General features: G+C 42.6%; 1 protein-coding gene across 1 annotated transcript; it reads left to right on the forward strand.

Annotated features, from left to right (window-relative positions):
- The first annotated feature begins 686 nt into the window (after window positions 1-686).
- LOC107121138 (histone-lysine N-methyltransferase SETMAR) lies at window positions 687-6,837 on the forward strand. Its single transcript, XM_015424008.1, has 2 exons — window positions 687-761; window positions 4,684-6,837. The coding sequence occupies exons 1-2, from the start codon at window positions 687-689 to the stop codon at window positions 5,485-5,487; spliced, it is 879 nt and encodes a 292-aa protein (XP_015279494.1). The 3' UTR covers window positions 5,488-6,837.
- Window positions 6,838-12,480: the final 5,643 nt, after the last annotated feature.

Raw genomic sequence — 12,480 nt, forward strand, 5'->3', positions numbered from 1 at the left:
CACCTGCATCCAGGCCATGAGAGGCTTCAGTTACTCATTTCCACACATTAAGCCTCTCTTAAAAGGACTGGGACATATTTCTCCAGGCCAGTTGGCAGCTGTAAGCCATGCTCATATGTAAATGGGAGGAAAGGGGGAACCCCAAGGTAGGATGAGAGTAAGGAATATGCATTTGGAACAAAGGTGGACTGCAGGACGTGAAAACAAATTTCCTTGCCTCTTTCGTGGTCCATGCGGGACCAGAGAATCTCGTTACCTCTCCCAACACCAGTGACTCACGAAAGCTCATACCCCGCCATAGGTTTTGTTAGTCTTTAAGGTGCTATTGGACTCTTGCTCTTTTCTGCTACTACAGCTTCGTCTTGTCCAGGGCTTCCCTGCGGCAGTCGCCCTTCGAGAGAATGGCCGAAGAAGGGTACGGCCTTTTTCTCGATACTTATGCCTTCCCAGGCCATTCCTGCACTCCCCCTGCCGTGCCGGGGGGGGGAGCCGGTGGGGGGGGGGGACGCCGGGGGGGGGACTTGCTACTTTTCCTTTAAGCATTCAAGAGACGCTTCCCACATGCGTCTTCGCCTGTCATTCAATTTCACTTGGCCACTCCTTGAATAATACCTTGTCCCAGGGGCCAATCCCAGCAGTCGGGGCGGGACAGGAGCCTGGAACGCTTCGCCTGGCCGAGAGGCGTGATGGATGTGAGCCGAGGGCTAGAGAATTTGCCCGTGACTGTTTGGCCGCGGCTTGAGGAGCCCCCAGGATTCCAGGTGACAATAGGGATTTGGCCGCGTCAGGCTGACCCAGAGACTATGGCAGAAAGCAATACTGGGCTAAGGGAATTTACAGGGGGGAAAACGGGTGTCTGGGTTCCTCAAGCGGCCCTGGTCATGAACTCTGGGAACTGTAGTCTTTGAGAGGGCAAAGTATTTCTGACTGAGGGTTTTCAGCGCTCTTAAAACTGCAACTCCCAGAATTCTTGAGGGCGTTCATTTTACGCCAGAAGCGAAAATAAAGTCGAAGCATTTAGTTAATTCTATAATTCTGGCTCGGAGATTAGTGTGAATGTGAACATATATGCTCGTGCGGTGGAGAACCAAGTTCAAAACCCCAATAAGTTCTGAAATGTTAGTTTGGTGAGCTTGGTTTTTTTTTCTCCCCATAATGTTAGAAACTTGGCGCAGTACGATATACTCCTTTGATTTTTCAGGTGCTGTGCCTTTATAAGTGTCACAAACATCCATGTTAATTACGTTGCATCATTTTCCAGAGTACTCATTTTTTTCACTTTTCCCAGAACGAAGTCTGAGTCCAGTGGCACCTTTAAGACTAACAAAGTTTTATGCAAAGTATAAGCTTTCGTTAGACACAATGAAGTGTACTTGCACACAAAAGCTTACAGCTTGAATAAAACTTTGTTGGTTTTAAAGGTGCCCCTGGACTCAGATTTTGTTCTGCTGCTTCAGACCAACATGGCTACTAACTAGGGTTGCCAGCTCCAGATTGGGAAATTCCTGGATATTTTGCTGTAGAGTCTGAGGAGGACAGGGTTTGGGGAGGGGGGATCGGGAAGGGGAGAGGCCTCAGCCAAATATAATGCCATAGAGTCCACTGTCCAAAGGTACCTTTGGACTCTGAATTTGCCAGTATATGGCATAAGTTCTGATCAGCCAAGCTCCTGTGACTCCTGACAATAGAGAGCCAGTTTGGTGTAGTGGTTAAGTGCGTGGACTTTAATCTGGGAGAATCGGGTTTGATTCCCCACTCCTCCACTTGCACCTGGTGGATTACCTTGGGCAAGCCGTAGTTCTGTCAGAGCTGCTCTTGAAAAAGAGCAGTTCTCTGTCAGAGCTCTCTCAGCCCCACGTACCTCACAGGGTGTCTGTTGTGGGGAGGGGAAGGGAAAGGAGTTTGTAAGCCGCTCTGAAACACCTTTGGGTAGTGAAGGGTGGGGTATAAATCCAATTTCTTCTTCTTCTACTTGAAGAAGGTACATGGCTTTACAAGTTATTTCTTGCCCTAGCCTTCTGTGAATTGCTTTTATTTCCCTCTTTCTCCGTTTCCTATCCAAGAAGTTTCCCTTCAAGTTGTCTGTAATATCCAAGAAGTGTAAGACTTCCCCACATTCAGAAAGCCTTGCCATTCTGAAAGCTTTGTATATTGAACAGTTGTATACTCAACTGGGAACCAAGTCCATGGTGGGAGAAGCAGGCCTCTTTGATGCCACTAGTTGAATTCACTTAAGTGCACTTAGTATCACAGGTTGTTGACAGTGCAATCCATTGAAGTCCGTGTGCTTAGAAATGTGTGACTCTGTTTAGGATTGCACTGTAAGAATAGCTTTTTTTCAGTGTGTCCTGAAAATAGATGTTTCTGGCAAGACTGCCTGAACTTTAATAAGAAGACAACAGGCAGAAGTTCATCTAATAAAGATTTGCTTATCACTGCATGTTGAATTTCTCTCTTGTGCAGATAGTAAAGTAACTGCTGCCAGATAATAAGAAAGCATGTGGGGAGGAGAGAGCGAGCAATAATTAGTGCTGTAGACTAAAATGTACTATTAGGTACATTCCATTAGAGGTCACTCTTGCCTCTGACAAAGTGTCTTGATGCTTGACCAATTATTGATAATATTCTTTGGAAAACACTGTTACCTTTTGAAGTACATGCATTTTTGGTGCTTTTAGAGAGAATTTCATATTAGTTTAACATTGTGGATGGCTCTTAAAGGGCATAAATGCAAACCTTAATACAGACTAGAAATCTCTCTTAAAATAAAAGAAACTTTCCTTGGCGTGGCAATGAATGAATGAATTGTGTGACACCACCTAAATCTGAATCAGTTTGCAATATAGAAGGGTAAGGAGCTAAAAAGAGACATATTTTAAACAATCTTCAACTCATTTCCAAAATCTTTCATCTACTTGGTGTTCAGATATTCTGCCCAAAGAAACTGCCTTTCCTGTTATTTGGTACTATTTTATTACGATGGACCTGTGGCTGTCCTCCTAAATACAACCCTTCAGTTTCTCTTGTTGTAAATGCTTTCTTAAACATGGAACTAAATGCATAAATCTAGATAGTGCAAATGTAACTGATTAAAATTTGGTTTGACACTGGACCAGTTTGATCATTCCCAACTATTGATGTTAGTTAACATTTAACGCTTATTAAAGAATAAGTCCCACTGACTTATGGGCATACTTCCAAATAAACTTACCTGGTATAGGGATGTCAGAATTTTCTCAGAATGGATGAAATATTACTAGAGCAGCAAAGTATATGAAAGTTACACCACAAGGCCTAACACTGTACTTTTCTACTTCTCACATCCATCACAAATGGTTTTGCTGAAAGGTTTTGAAAAAAGGAGCCTAGAAGCTTGAGGTTATTTGATTTTCTTTAATGTCTACTGCAGCTGTGATAACTTTAGATTGCCTAGTGATATTGTAATTGATTAATTAGCAGAGCTCTGTTCAAACAGTATGTAGGTTTTAAAGAACCATTTGTGCATTTGGAGTAAACAGGAAAACTTCCACCATATGTTTCTGTCTTCATTTCAATAGGTAAACAAAAAAAAAAAAAGAACTTTCACATTTTTCTTCCACTCTTAAAGGATGCATTTCTCATCCAAAAATACGCTGAATCATGGCTGGTCACTTCAGATAAAATTAGAAGCATGAGATTTGTGAGCGTGGGCAAGATAATTTTATCGTGTTGGCTAATGAGTGGCTTTAAAGGAATTAAATTACTGCGTCCTCAGCCACTCCATGTTGACTAGCACCTGCATTATAAAAATTGGTTTCTAAAGAAATCATGGAGGGAACAAGTAAAAGAAAACTTGTTTTCCCATTCGCGGGAAGGGCGGGGTATAAATGTAATGAAAATAAATAAATAAAATAAAAGCAAATCTAGGAAATCAACTGCATATACTTACACCACACTTCCTCTCCCTAACGTACAGAAAGATGAGCAAAATTTGCATCCTGGGTTTGACCTTCCCCCTAGGACAGTAAGCAAATCAAATAAAACCAGGAAGGAAGACATCCCACAAGATCAAAACGTCAGAAAGTAAAGCACCAGGAATGTTGAAAACAAAGTATATTGAATACATAAATAAGAATGTGCTTAATTTAACAGTGTTAAATAATCCCATAATACCTGTTTCTAATAGGCAAGGGCTCAGGCTGAAGGAAAGTACTGAAAAGAAGCACCAGAAATCCATATAAGTTCAGAATATGGTTTTCAAAAAATGTCTGTTAGGTGGTTGGTTGTTCAACCTGTTTCATAATATCCTGAATCGGATTCCACATTTGTTTGTTTGTTTATTCACTTCATTTAAACCCACCTTTTCTCCCCAATGGGGAACCCATGGGATTTACAGTATTCTTCCTTTGGTTATCCTCACAACAACTCTGTAAGGTAGGTTAGTCTGAGAGCGTGTAACTGACTCAAGGACACCCAGCAAGGTTCCATGGCAGAGTGAAGATCTGAACCTTGATCTCCCAGATCCTAGTCTGACCCTCTAACCACTACACCACATAGGCTTTTCGAAATATAAGCAGTTAATTGGTTTATGCTTCAACAGGTAGAACAACAGATCTTCATTGTGAGCAGTTTTGTAATAGCATAAAGTTGGCCACCAGCCCTGCATGGAGCAGACTACTGATTTCCTCGTTTTTTCTTTTACAGTACAGTCCAGATCACGTGGCTGCTGCCGAATGTGGACCAGACCCCTCTGAAATCTCCTTTCAGGGATGCAGCTGCCAATCTGCTTCCTGCCTGGCTTCCATGTGTTCATGTCTTCCTTATGCAGAAAACTATAAGAATTCATGCATCAACTATGAAGGAAATGAACTAGAGTATTCAAAGCCTATTTTTGAGTGCAATGTTATGTGCCAGTGTGGAGAGTCATGCCAGAACAGGGTGGTTCAAAGGGGCTTACAATTCAGACTGGAAGTCTTTAAGACGGCCAAGAAAGGTTGGGGTCTTCGCACTCTGGATTTCATACCGAAAGGCAGATTTGTGTGTGAATATGCAGGGGAAATCCTCAATTTCAGAGAAGCATGTCGAAGGGTACAGCTGCAGTCAGCAAATGATTCAAATTACATAATAGCAATAAGAGAGCACTTGTGTGATGGTCAGATCATGGAGACGTTTGTTGATCCCACACACACAGGTAATGTTGGTCGGTTCCTGAACCACTCCTGTGAGCCAAACCTCATTATGGTCCCTGTCCGCATAGACTCAATGGTGCCAAAGCTGGCACTTTTTGCTGATAGAGATATCTGTGCAGAAGAACTTTCGTATGATTATTCTGGAAGACATCGTAATTCCTTCCCAGCTTTGCAAAGGGAACAGGAGAAGCCACAAGGAGAGAAACTGAAGAAAAAGCCCTGTTATTGTGGTGCCAAGTTATGCACAGGTTTCTTGCCATATGATGGTTCTTTATTCTGTGAACAAGAAACCACAGGCTGCCCAAAAGAAACACTGTGAGGAACCCAGGTAGTGGTTGCTTCCAGTTTCATTCCAAAAACACTTATGCTGTGATTCACCAAGGGAGAGCACCATGTGGAAGCAAACTTCCACACATGTAGCTGAAAGAACCTCAGGTATAGATCACCATCCACAGTGCAGTGCTCATCGCACTGAACTGGGTGTGTGGGCTTTGTCATGTGCGTGTAAATACACCAGTTATGTGTAGCTGGTTACTAGGTCAGGGACTTTGTCTGGAGTAATCTTGGTTTTAATGGAATGTCAAAAGACATTATGCCAGCATAAATGGCTCGCAGTCTTCATTTGTTGTTGTTCAGTCGCACAGTCGAGTCCAACTCTTCGCGACCCCATGTCAGACTCGCAGTTGTCATACTCTGCTCCTAAACTTGACTTCCAGGAAGAAAGGCCAGATGTCAATGAAACTTATCTTTGTGTGAGCAGAGGTAGCGTCTCAGGCATAGAAACGACAAGATTTCTGCCTGTGACTGTCCTGAAGTAAGTGACTATATTCTGGTAAAGAAAGGAAGGATAAATTGGACAGATTGCCAAATTAGCGCCTTGTGACCGCTTCTCTTCAGCAGAGAGTCGGTCAATCTAAGAATAGTTGTTTCAGAATATATTATCTACGTGTATAATCAGCAGCTGCCATCTCGTGCATCCTTTTTGGAAAAATACTTTGTTCTTCCTCTCCTAGCTGAAATACATCCAACACCACTGAAGTTTCTAGTTTCTGATCCATAGAGAGTTGGAAGCAGAGTTCTTCTTTCTGGCTTTGGCAGCCATTTTTCTAACTTTTCTGAACAGCTGGATGTTCAGAGTATATGAGGACAACCCTGTCCTACAGGCTCTCCTCAGCATTGATATCCATCTCCTCCCCAACCCCCTCTGCCTCCCATGTATTTTGCTTAACTGGATGACTTCAAATGTTGAGAATCAGTGCCTGAACTCATCAGATCACCGAACACTGATCCATCTAGGAGTTTAATGAACAAAGCCAGAGGTAATTAACAGTGGAGTCCTAAGCAGATTTGCACTCTCCTAAGTCCATTTACTTCAGTGGCCTTAGAAGGGTGCAGCTCTGCCTAGGATGGCACTGTAAGACTGGAGAGCCAAGAGTCTTTGCATGTTACTGTTGCCTGGTTGCTTGGTGGGAGCAGGGAAAGATCAGGCTTGGCTCTGTCTGGAGGACTGCGTTTCTAAGGCTTATGAAATCTTGCTTATGGGAAAATTGTTGTACCAACTGTCAAAAGCCAGGGGAAACAAGGGGATTCCTTTACATTTTTACAGTTGCTATAGACTTTGCTGCCATAAATAGAAAGCACCTCTCCTGCCTCTGCTTCTCATTTTGTTTTGTCCATGAAAAGATTTGTGTGGCTGTGTTGGGGGTGAGGAAAGGGCGTTGAATTTTAAAGAATGACTTGGTCCAATTAGCCTAACTTTTGGTTATAGATCTCTTGTATAAATGAACCATGGAATCTGAACTTAGCACAAATCAATATTCAGCCTTCAGTTCTTATAGTCTGGTCAACAATTCCATTAAAAAAAAAATAACACTTAAGGACATAATTCAGTTCTCCTGTGTGAGAGGCCAGGCAGCTGAATACCATAGCCCGGGGCACAGGTGGCACCTCAGCATAGGTAGTGGCTTCCCTAGCCCTTGCCCAGACTCTGTTCTATGAGACAAGTAGGACAGGGGAAATGCTTAGCTGGAATTACTTCACATTGACGTCAATGGTATTTTTAACATAAGGATGCTGAAAATGACGTTCCTTATTTTGGTTTCTTGGTATGAGAATATATCATGCTTTATAATTGACCAAGAAATCTGCTCAGAAACAGATCCTGTGGTGTAAATATGGCAACTCTGTTCTTTTCCAGAAAGAAGTTCTGTCTTGTTTGTATGACCTGAAACTGGCCAGTGCTGTAACTAGTCACTTCTACACCCATGCATTGTGATTCCAAGTAAACTCAGAACTACTCTGCCATCCGGAAGATACAGACATCAGCTTCAAAAGGCTGTTTGTTTAGATCTCTATATGGTCGGCTACAACAGCTTGGGTAACAAAAGGCTCAGCATTGCCCACACTTTAGTCCCCTGTTTGCGAGTGGGCCCATTGCTCTGTGGTTGAGTAACTTGCTTTGCATGCAGAAGGTTCCCAGGTTCAGTTTGTGGCATCTCCACTTAAAAGAATCAGATAGTGGGTGATGGGAAAGACCTTGAGATCTTCGGAGAGTTGCTGACAGCCACTAACCTTGATAGACCAAAGGTCTGCCTTCCAGTGATCGCTCCATATATTCATGTCCACATGCTTAACCTCCCAGGTTGAATCCAGAGATAGGGCTTGACCGTAGTCGCATTTGAAACTACATCATTACTAGAACAGGCTAGTAATTGGATATAGGTTGGAGGGTGAAATGCACTTTCTGAACAACTCACTGTTACTGCCTTTATGTGGGGAAAAGCAACTTGCACGCAACAGAAGTAATGCTTTATGAAAGGGAGGTCTAGGTGATGTTTTAACCTCAGTAAGAGCTTTGTATCTGAATCATAAAAATACCATTGTGTGAAACGGTTTGTATTTATGAATTCAAAGCCCAATTAACAAATAATAAAAAAGAACACAGAAGTAATTTTCTTTTGCAATAAAACAGTGGAAATTCTCTCTTCATTTATGGGTGTTGCTCTTATTCCCAGCCTGCTTATGACAGGTTTATGTTACCCATTTCTCTCTTAGTTGGCAGGGCAACTTTGGGAAAGCCACAGGTCACTGCTGACTGGTGAAGGTGTTGGCTAATCTTATCATAGCAGGGGTGCTACCATTGCCTTTTCAGGCGCCATTGGAGTTGCTGTGATCACTGCCCTGTGAAGTGTTTCCCTTCCATTTTCTATGTATTACATGTCTCTATTGTTTTCATTCAGGCAATAGCTGATTTTGGGGAGGGACCATTTCCTGCTTTGAAAAGGAGTGTTGACTAATACTGTGATACTTTGTGAAGGGATGCAACATCCCCCCCCCCCCCATTTTGTGAAAAACTATCTGCACATATAGTTTACAACATCATTACAGCAATTCATCATTATTTATGTTCTTAGATTTGGATATCTAAGATTGTGTGGTTTATGTAAGCATATATTTAAGACAGAAGGAAAGGTTAGTCTTTGGCTATGTTTCTCAGATAGCAACACACACAGAGAGGGTCTAGATCAGGGATGGCCAAACTTGCTTAACGTAGGAGCCACATAGAATAAATGTCAGATGTTTGAGAGCCGCAAGACATGAACAATTACACATTTTAACTAGGAAATATGCAGATTTGCTTTTTATTAACATTAAATGAGACTGCCAAGAATAATAACAAAAGTGGTAAAAGCAGATATTGATAATGATATTTATTTGTCCAATGAAATTTTTTGCTAATGATATTTAGCTTCCCCAGCCGCCCTGCCAGGAGCCACGCAATATGTGTGAAAGAGCCGCATGCAGCTCCCGAGTCACAGTTTGGCCACCCCTGGTCTAGATCAAACCGCGTTTGAAATTCAGGGGAGTAAATGATGGTGTAGGGTTCTGATTAAACTTAATGGTATGCAATATAGCCAACCAAATTTGGGGATTCCTGATAGTCTTACCGCCACTCCTGAGTTCCTAGCCAGAGTATGGGGAGAACTTAGCACAATATTCTGGCAGTACTAGTTTCTCCCAACTTTGCTGTGTCTGTTTGCACCCTATGTCTAAGGGAAAGGCTGTCTTGAGGCCTATGGGCCACTCCACTCCTCAGGCCTAGGGTCATGACAGCACATGACTTGCAGAATATGAGAACAGGAGAAGCAAAGCAGTCACTAAGAATGGGTTGCCTTACCCATTCCTTAAAATGGGGAAGGGGTGAACTCCACTGTGAGAATTGCAGAGTTAATTTGCTTTTAAAATGATAGGCAAATGAGAGAATGTAAAGTTTCTGAATGACAGATGACTAAAAGGAATATCTGCATCAAGTCACAAAGGGAGGTACTGTAAATCAGACATATTATTAAAGAAATGGCCATAGACCAATGGTGTAGAAGAGATTCCTGGCTGGTGGTTGTTAGCCCCTTCCCCCACTTATTATCCTGTTTTAAAAAAACTGTTTAGGAAATACATAGTCTGCACACACACAATACAAATGCCATCAACTGGAGAGAACAGATGAATTAACTCTTCTGCACACTGAAGAATTGGGGGGGGGCGGGTTAGTATTTTGCATGACACTGAAGAAGAAGCAGATTTCCACAAACCACGCTAATATATTTATTTAGTACATTTTTACCCTCCAACGAGTTCAGAGCAGCGTACATGATTTGTCCCACTCCTCTGTTTTATCTTCATAGCATAACCTACCTCACAGGGTTTTAAGAGTGACTGAGTCAAGGTTATCCAAAGAGTTTCATGGCCAATTGGGATTTGAACCTGTCTCCAACAGAGCCTAGTCCAACACACAGGGGCCACCAGACGTTTCTTTAATGAGAGCTACTTCTGAGTTTAAAAAAAAAAAATACCCCAAGCTAACTGAGACATATTATGAATTTGCTGTTAACATACTACATTTGCATTCTGCCTTGTGATCTTTTTCTGGGTCTCCTATAGGAGCTACTCTGCAGCAGCTGAGGAGTTACCAGCAGCTTGCAAGCTACCTGTTGGAGATCCCCTGTTCTACTTATTACCGAACACTGGCTCTGAAGCAGAAGCATATAACTGATAACTCTGAACTGCAAGCAGGCAGGGAACTGGGAGGGAATGACTTCCCTATAGTCACCTACTGAGTTCATGACAGAGGCAAGATTTGAACCGGGGTTGCTGCCAAAATCCCAGCTCATTGTCTTAGTCACTATGCTATATCAGCTCCTGAGTTAATGAAACTTCCTGTCTATGTTTTGCATTTTTTCCCATATCATCACTGAAATTGCTAGGGACAGCTTAGATGGGAAATTCTGCCTTCTTGTAAACAAGGGTCCTCAAAATGTTGAAGACTCACACTGAAGACATCTGGCCGTCTCTTGATTTGTTTTTAGAAGCGCTTTCTCTAATCTCTCCTGCTCAGTGTATTTGTGTAATATGCAGGGGTCTTGTTGTAGAAAAAGAGCTGCCGGAGCTCATTAGCATAACTCATTAGCATAACTTATTTGCATATGCCACGCCCCCTGACATCACCGGAAGTGACAGAAGGCCACACCCCCTGACATCACTGGAAGTGTGTCAGAAGGCCCGGCTACTTACCCTCCTGCTTCATCCTCATTTCCAAACGGAATGAGGATCGAAGCAGAGGGCGGGGTAAAGAAGGGGGCGGGGCTTCACCACGTGACCGCCCCGCCCCCTAGAGGTTCTCTTCCGGAGCTCCGTACCTGAGAGCTCCCCCCCGACTAGAGCCCTGGTAATATGCAAGCTACCTCCCCTTGGTTTTAAACAACCAAGAATCAACAATAAAATTGTAATGCCACTCTTATCTTCCCAGCAGGTTTAATTCTTAACAATGATATAAATACTTCACTATTTGAGGCTTATACAGTGTTCATCATGTCTGCACAGGATAAGTATTTCAGGGCAGGCAAACAACTGTTCACAGAATAAAATACTCCAGTTTTCCTGTCAAGATTCCGGCTGAGATGCCTGGTCAGAGTTTCCAGACAAACCTTTAACCAACTTTTGTGTGTTTTTGACAACTTTGATTCCAAATTAAGCTTCGCTAATTTGGCTTGACCCAATTTCAACTAATTGATTAGCCAGCAAACATTGTCCTACATTGCGATAGGAAGTTCATTTATTTAGATTTACATTTAAGCTGCTTTTCTAACACAAAGGCACTCAAAGCTGTTTACATTAAAACTTATGGAATAATAACCTATTAAAATCACTCAATCAGAAGGCTGTTTCTTAAAATTTAACACAATGAAAACTGAAAATCTAGAGAAATCTGTTGAGTTCAGTGTCCACAGAACAGCTGATGAAATGGTACATTTGGACTTGCTGCCAAAAGATCTCAATAGAGCTAGTATTGTGGGTGTCCTTTGGGAGGGAGTTCCTTAATAAGGGGCCACCAGTGAAAAATCCATGTTTTTATTAGAGCCTCCTGGCAGATTGTTATGGTTTGAGCAGTAGTATCTGCAGATCTAGGGTTGCCAGGCAGGGTGGTGGTGGGGACCTACCACCAGCCTGGGTGATTTAATGACTGCCGGCTATGCGCTGACATCACCTACTGTACACCCAAAAGGGATGTCAGCTAAGTACGTCACAGGAGGATGCGGAGGATGATCTGATATTTGAGCAAAAGTCTCTCCCCCCTACCCCCCATTTCCTGCCATCCCCTCCCCCGCCACCCAGCTGAGTGATATCCAGAAAGCGCCTGCTGGTGCCCTGTGCAGATCTCAATTCATGGGGGGGGGGGGATGGCTCCCCAGGGCATTTAGTTTAAACTCTCTTCCACGCACAGGGACTCAACTGTAAACATCAGAACAACATCTTGTTGCTTGTTGGGCACCTTCAGTCTAAGGAGCTAAGGCAGTATTATAAATGTCTTATATTTTAAATAATTAAAACAAATGTTTTAAATAAATCGATAATCTTTGAGCCTGGTCTACAGGTGCGGCAGAAAGAGGTGAAAGAATCCTGTGGTGGTAGATTGGGCCGTTCTGTTTAAGATGGGCAGAGGAGAAATCACATTTTAATAATCCCCTGTGTAAAAACTCCTGGCAAATACAAAATTAGCACTTCTGACAGAGAGTCTCTACCATAAACCTTTGCATGTTGTCCTAGTTTTCCACTTAGATAATTATTAATGTAAGGCAACTTTGAAAAATGTAATCCTTCACCTGCAGTCTGAAGTGCTGCTACAGTCCATTCTACCATCTCATTCACACTGCATTCTGTTGCATGTGTAAACAAGGCCTCAGTATCTTTCTACCTCTGCAGAAGAAAATGAGAGAATTGCTATCAAGATAGGCATAATTCGGTTCAGTTTGAATGC

The sequence above is a fragment of the Gekko japonicus genome, unplaced genomic scaffold (genome assembly GCF_001447785.1).
Source record: "Gekko japonicus isolate JY-2015 unplaced genomic scaffold, Gekko_japonicus_V1.1 scaffold2376, whole genome shotgun sequence".
NCBI classification, from domain to species: Eukaryota; Metazoa; Chordata; class Lepidosauria; order Squamata; family Gekkonidae; genus Gekko; species Gekko japonicus.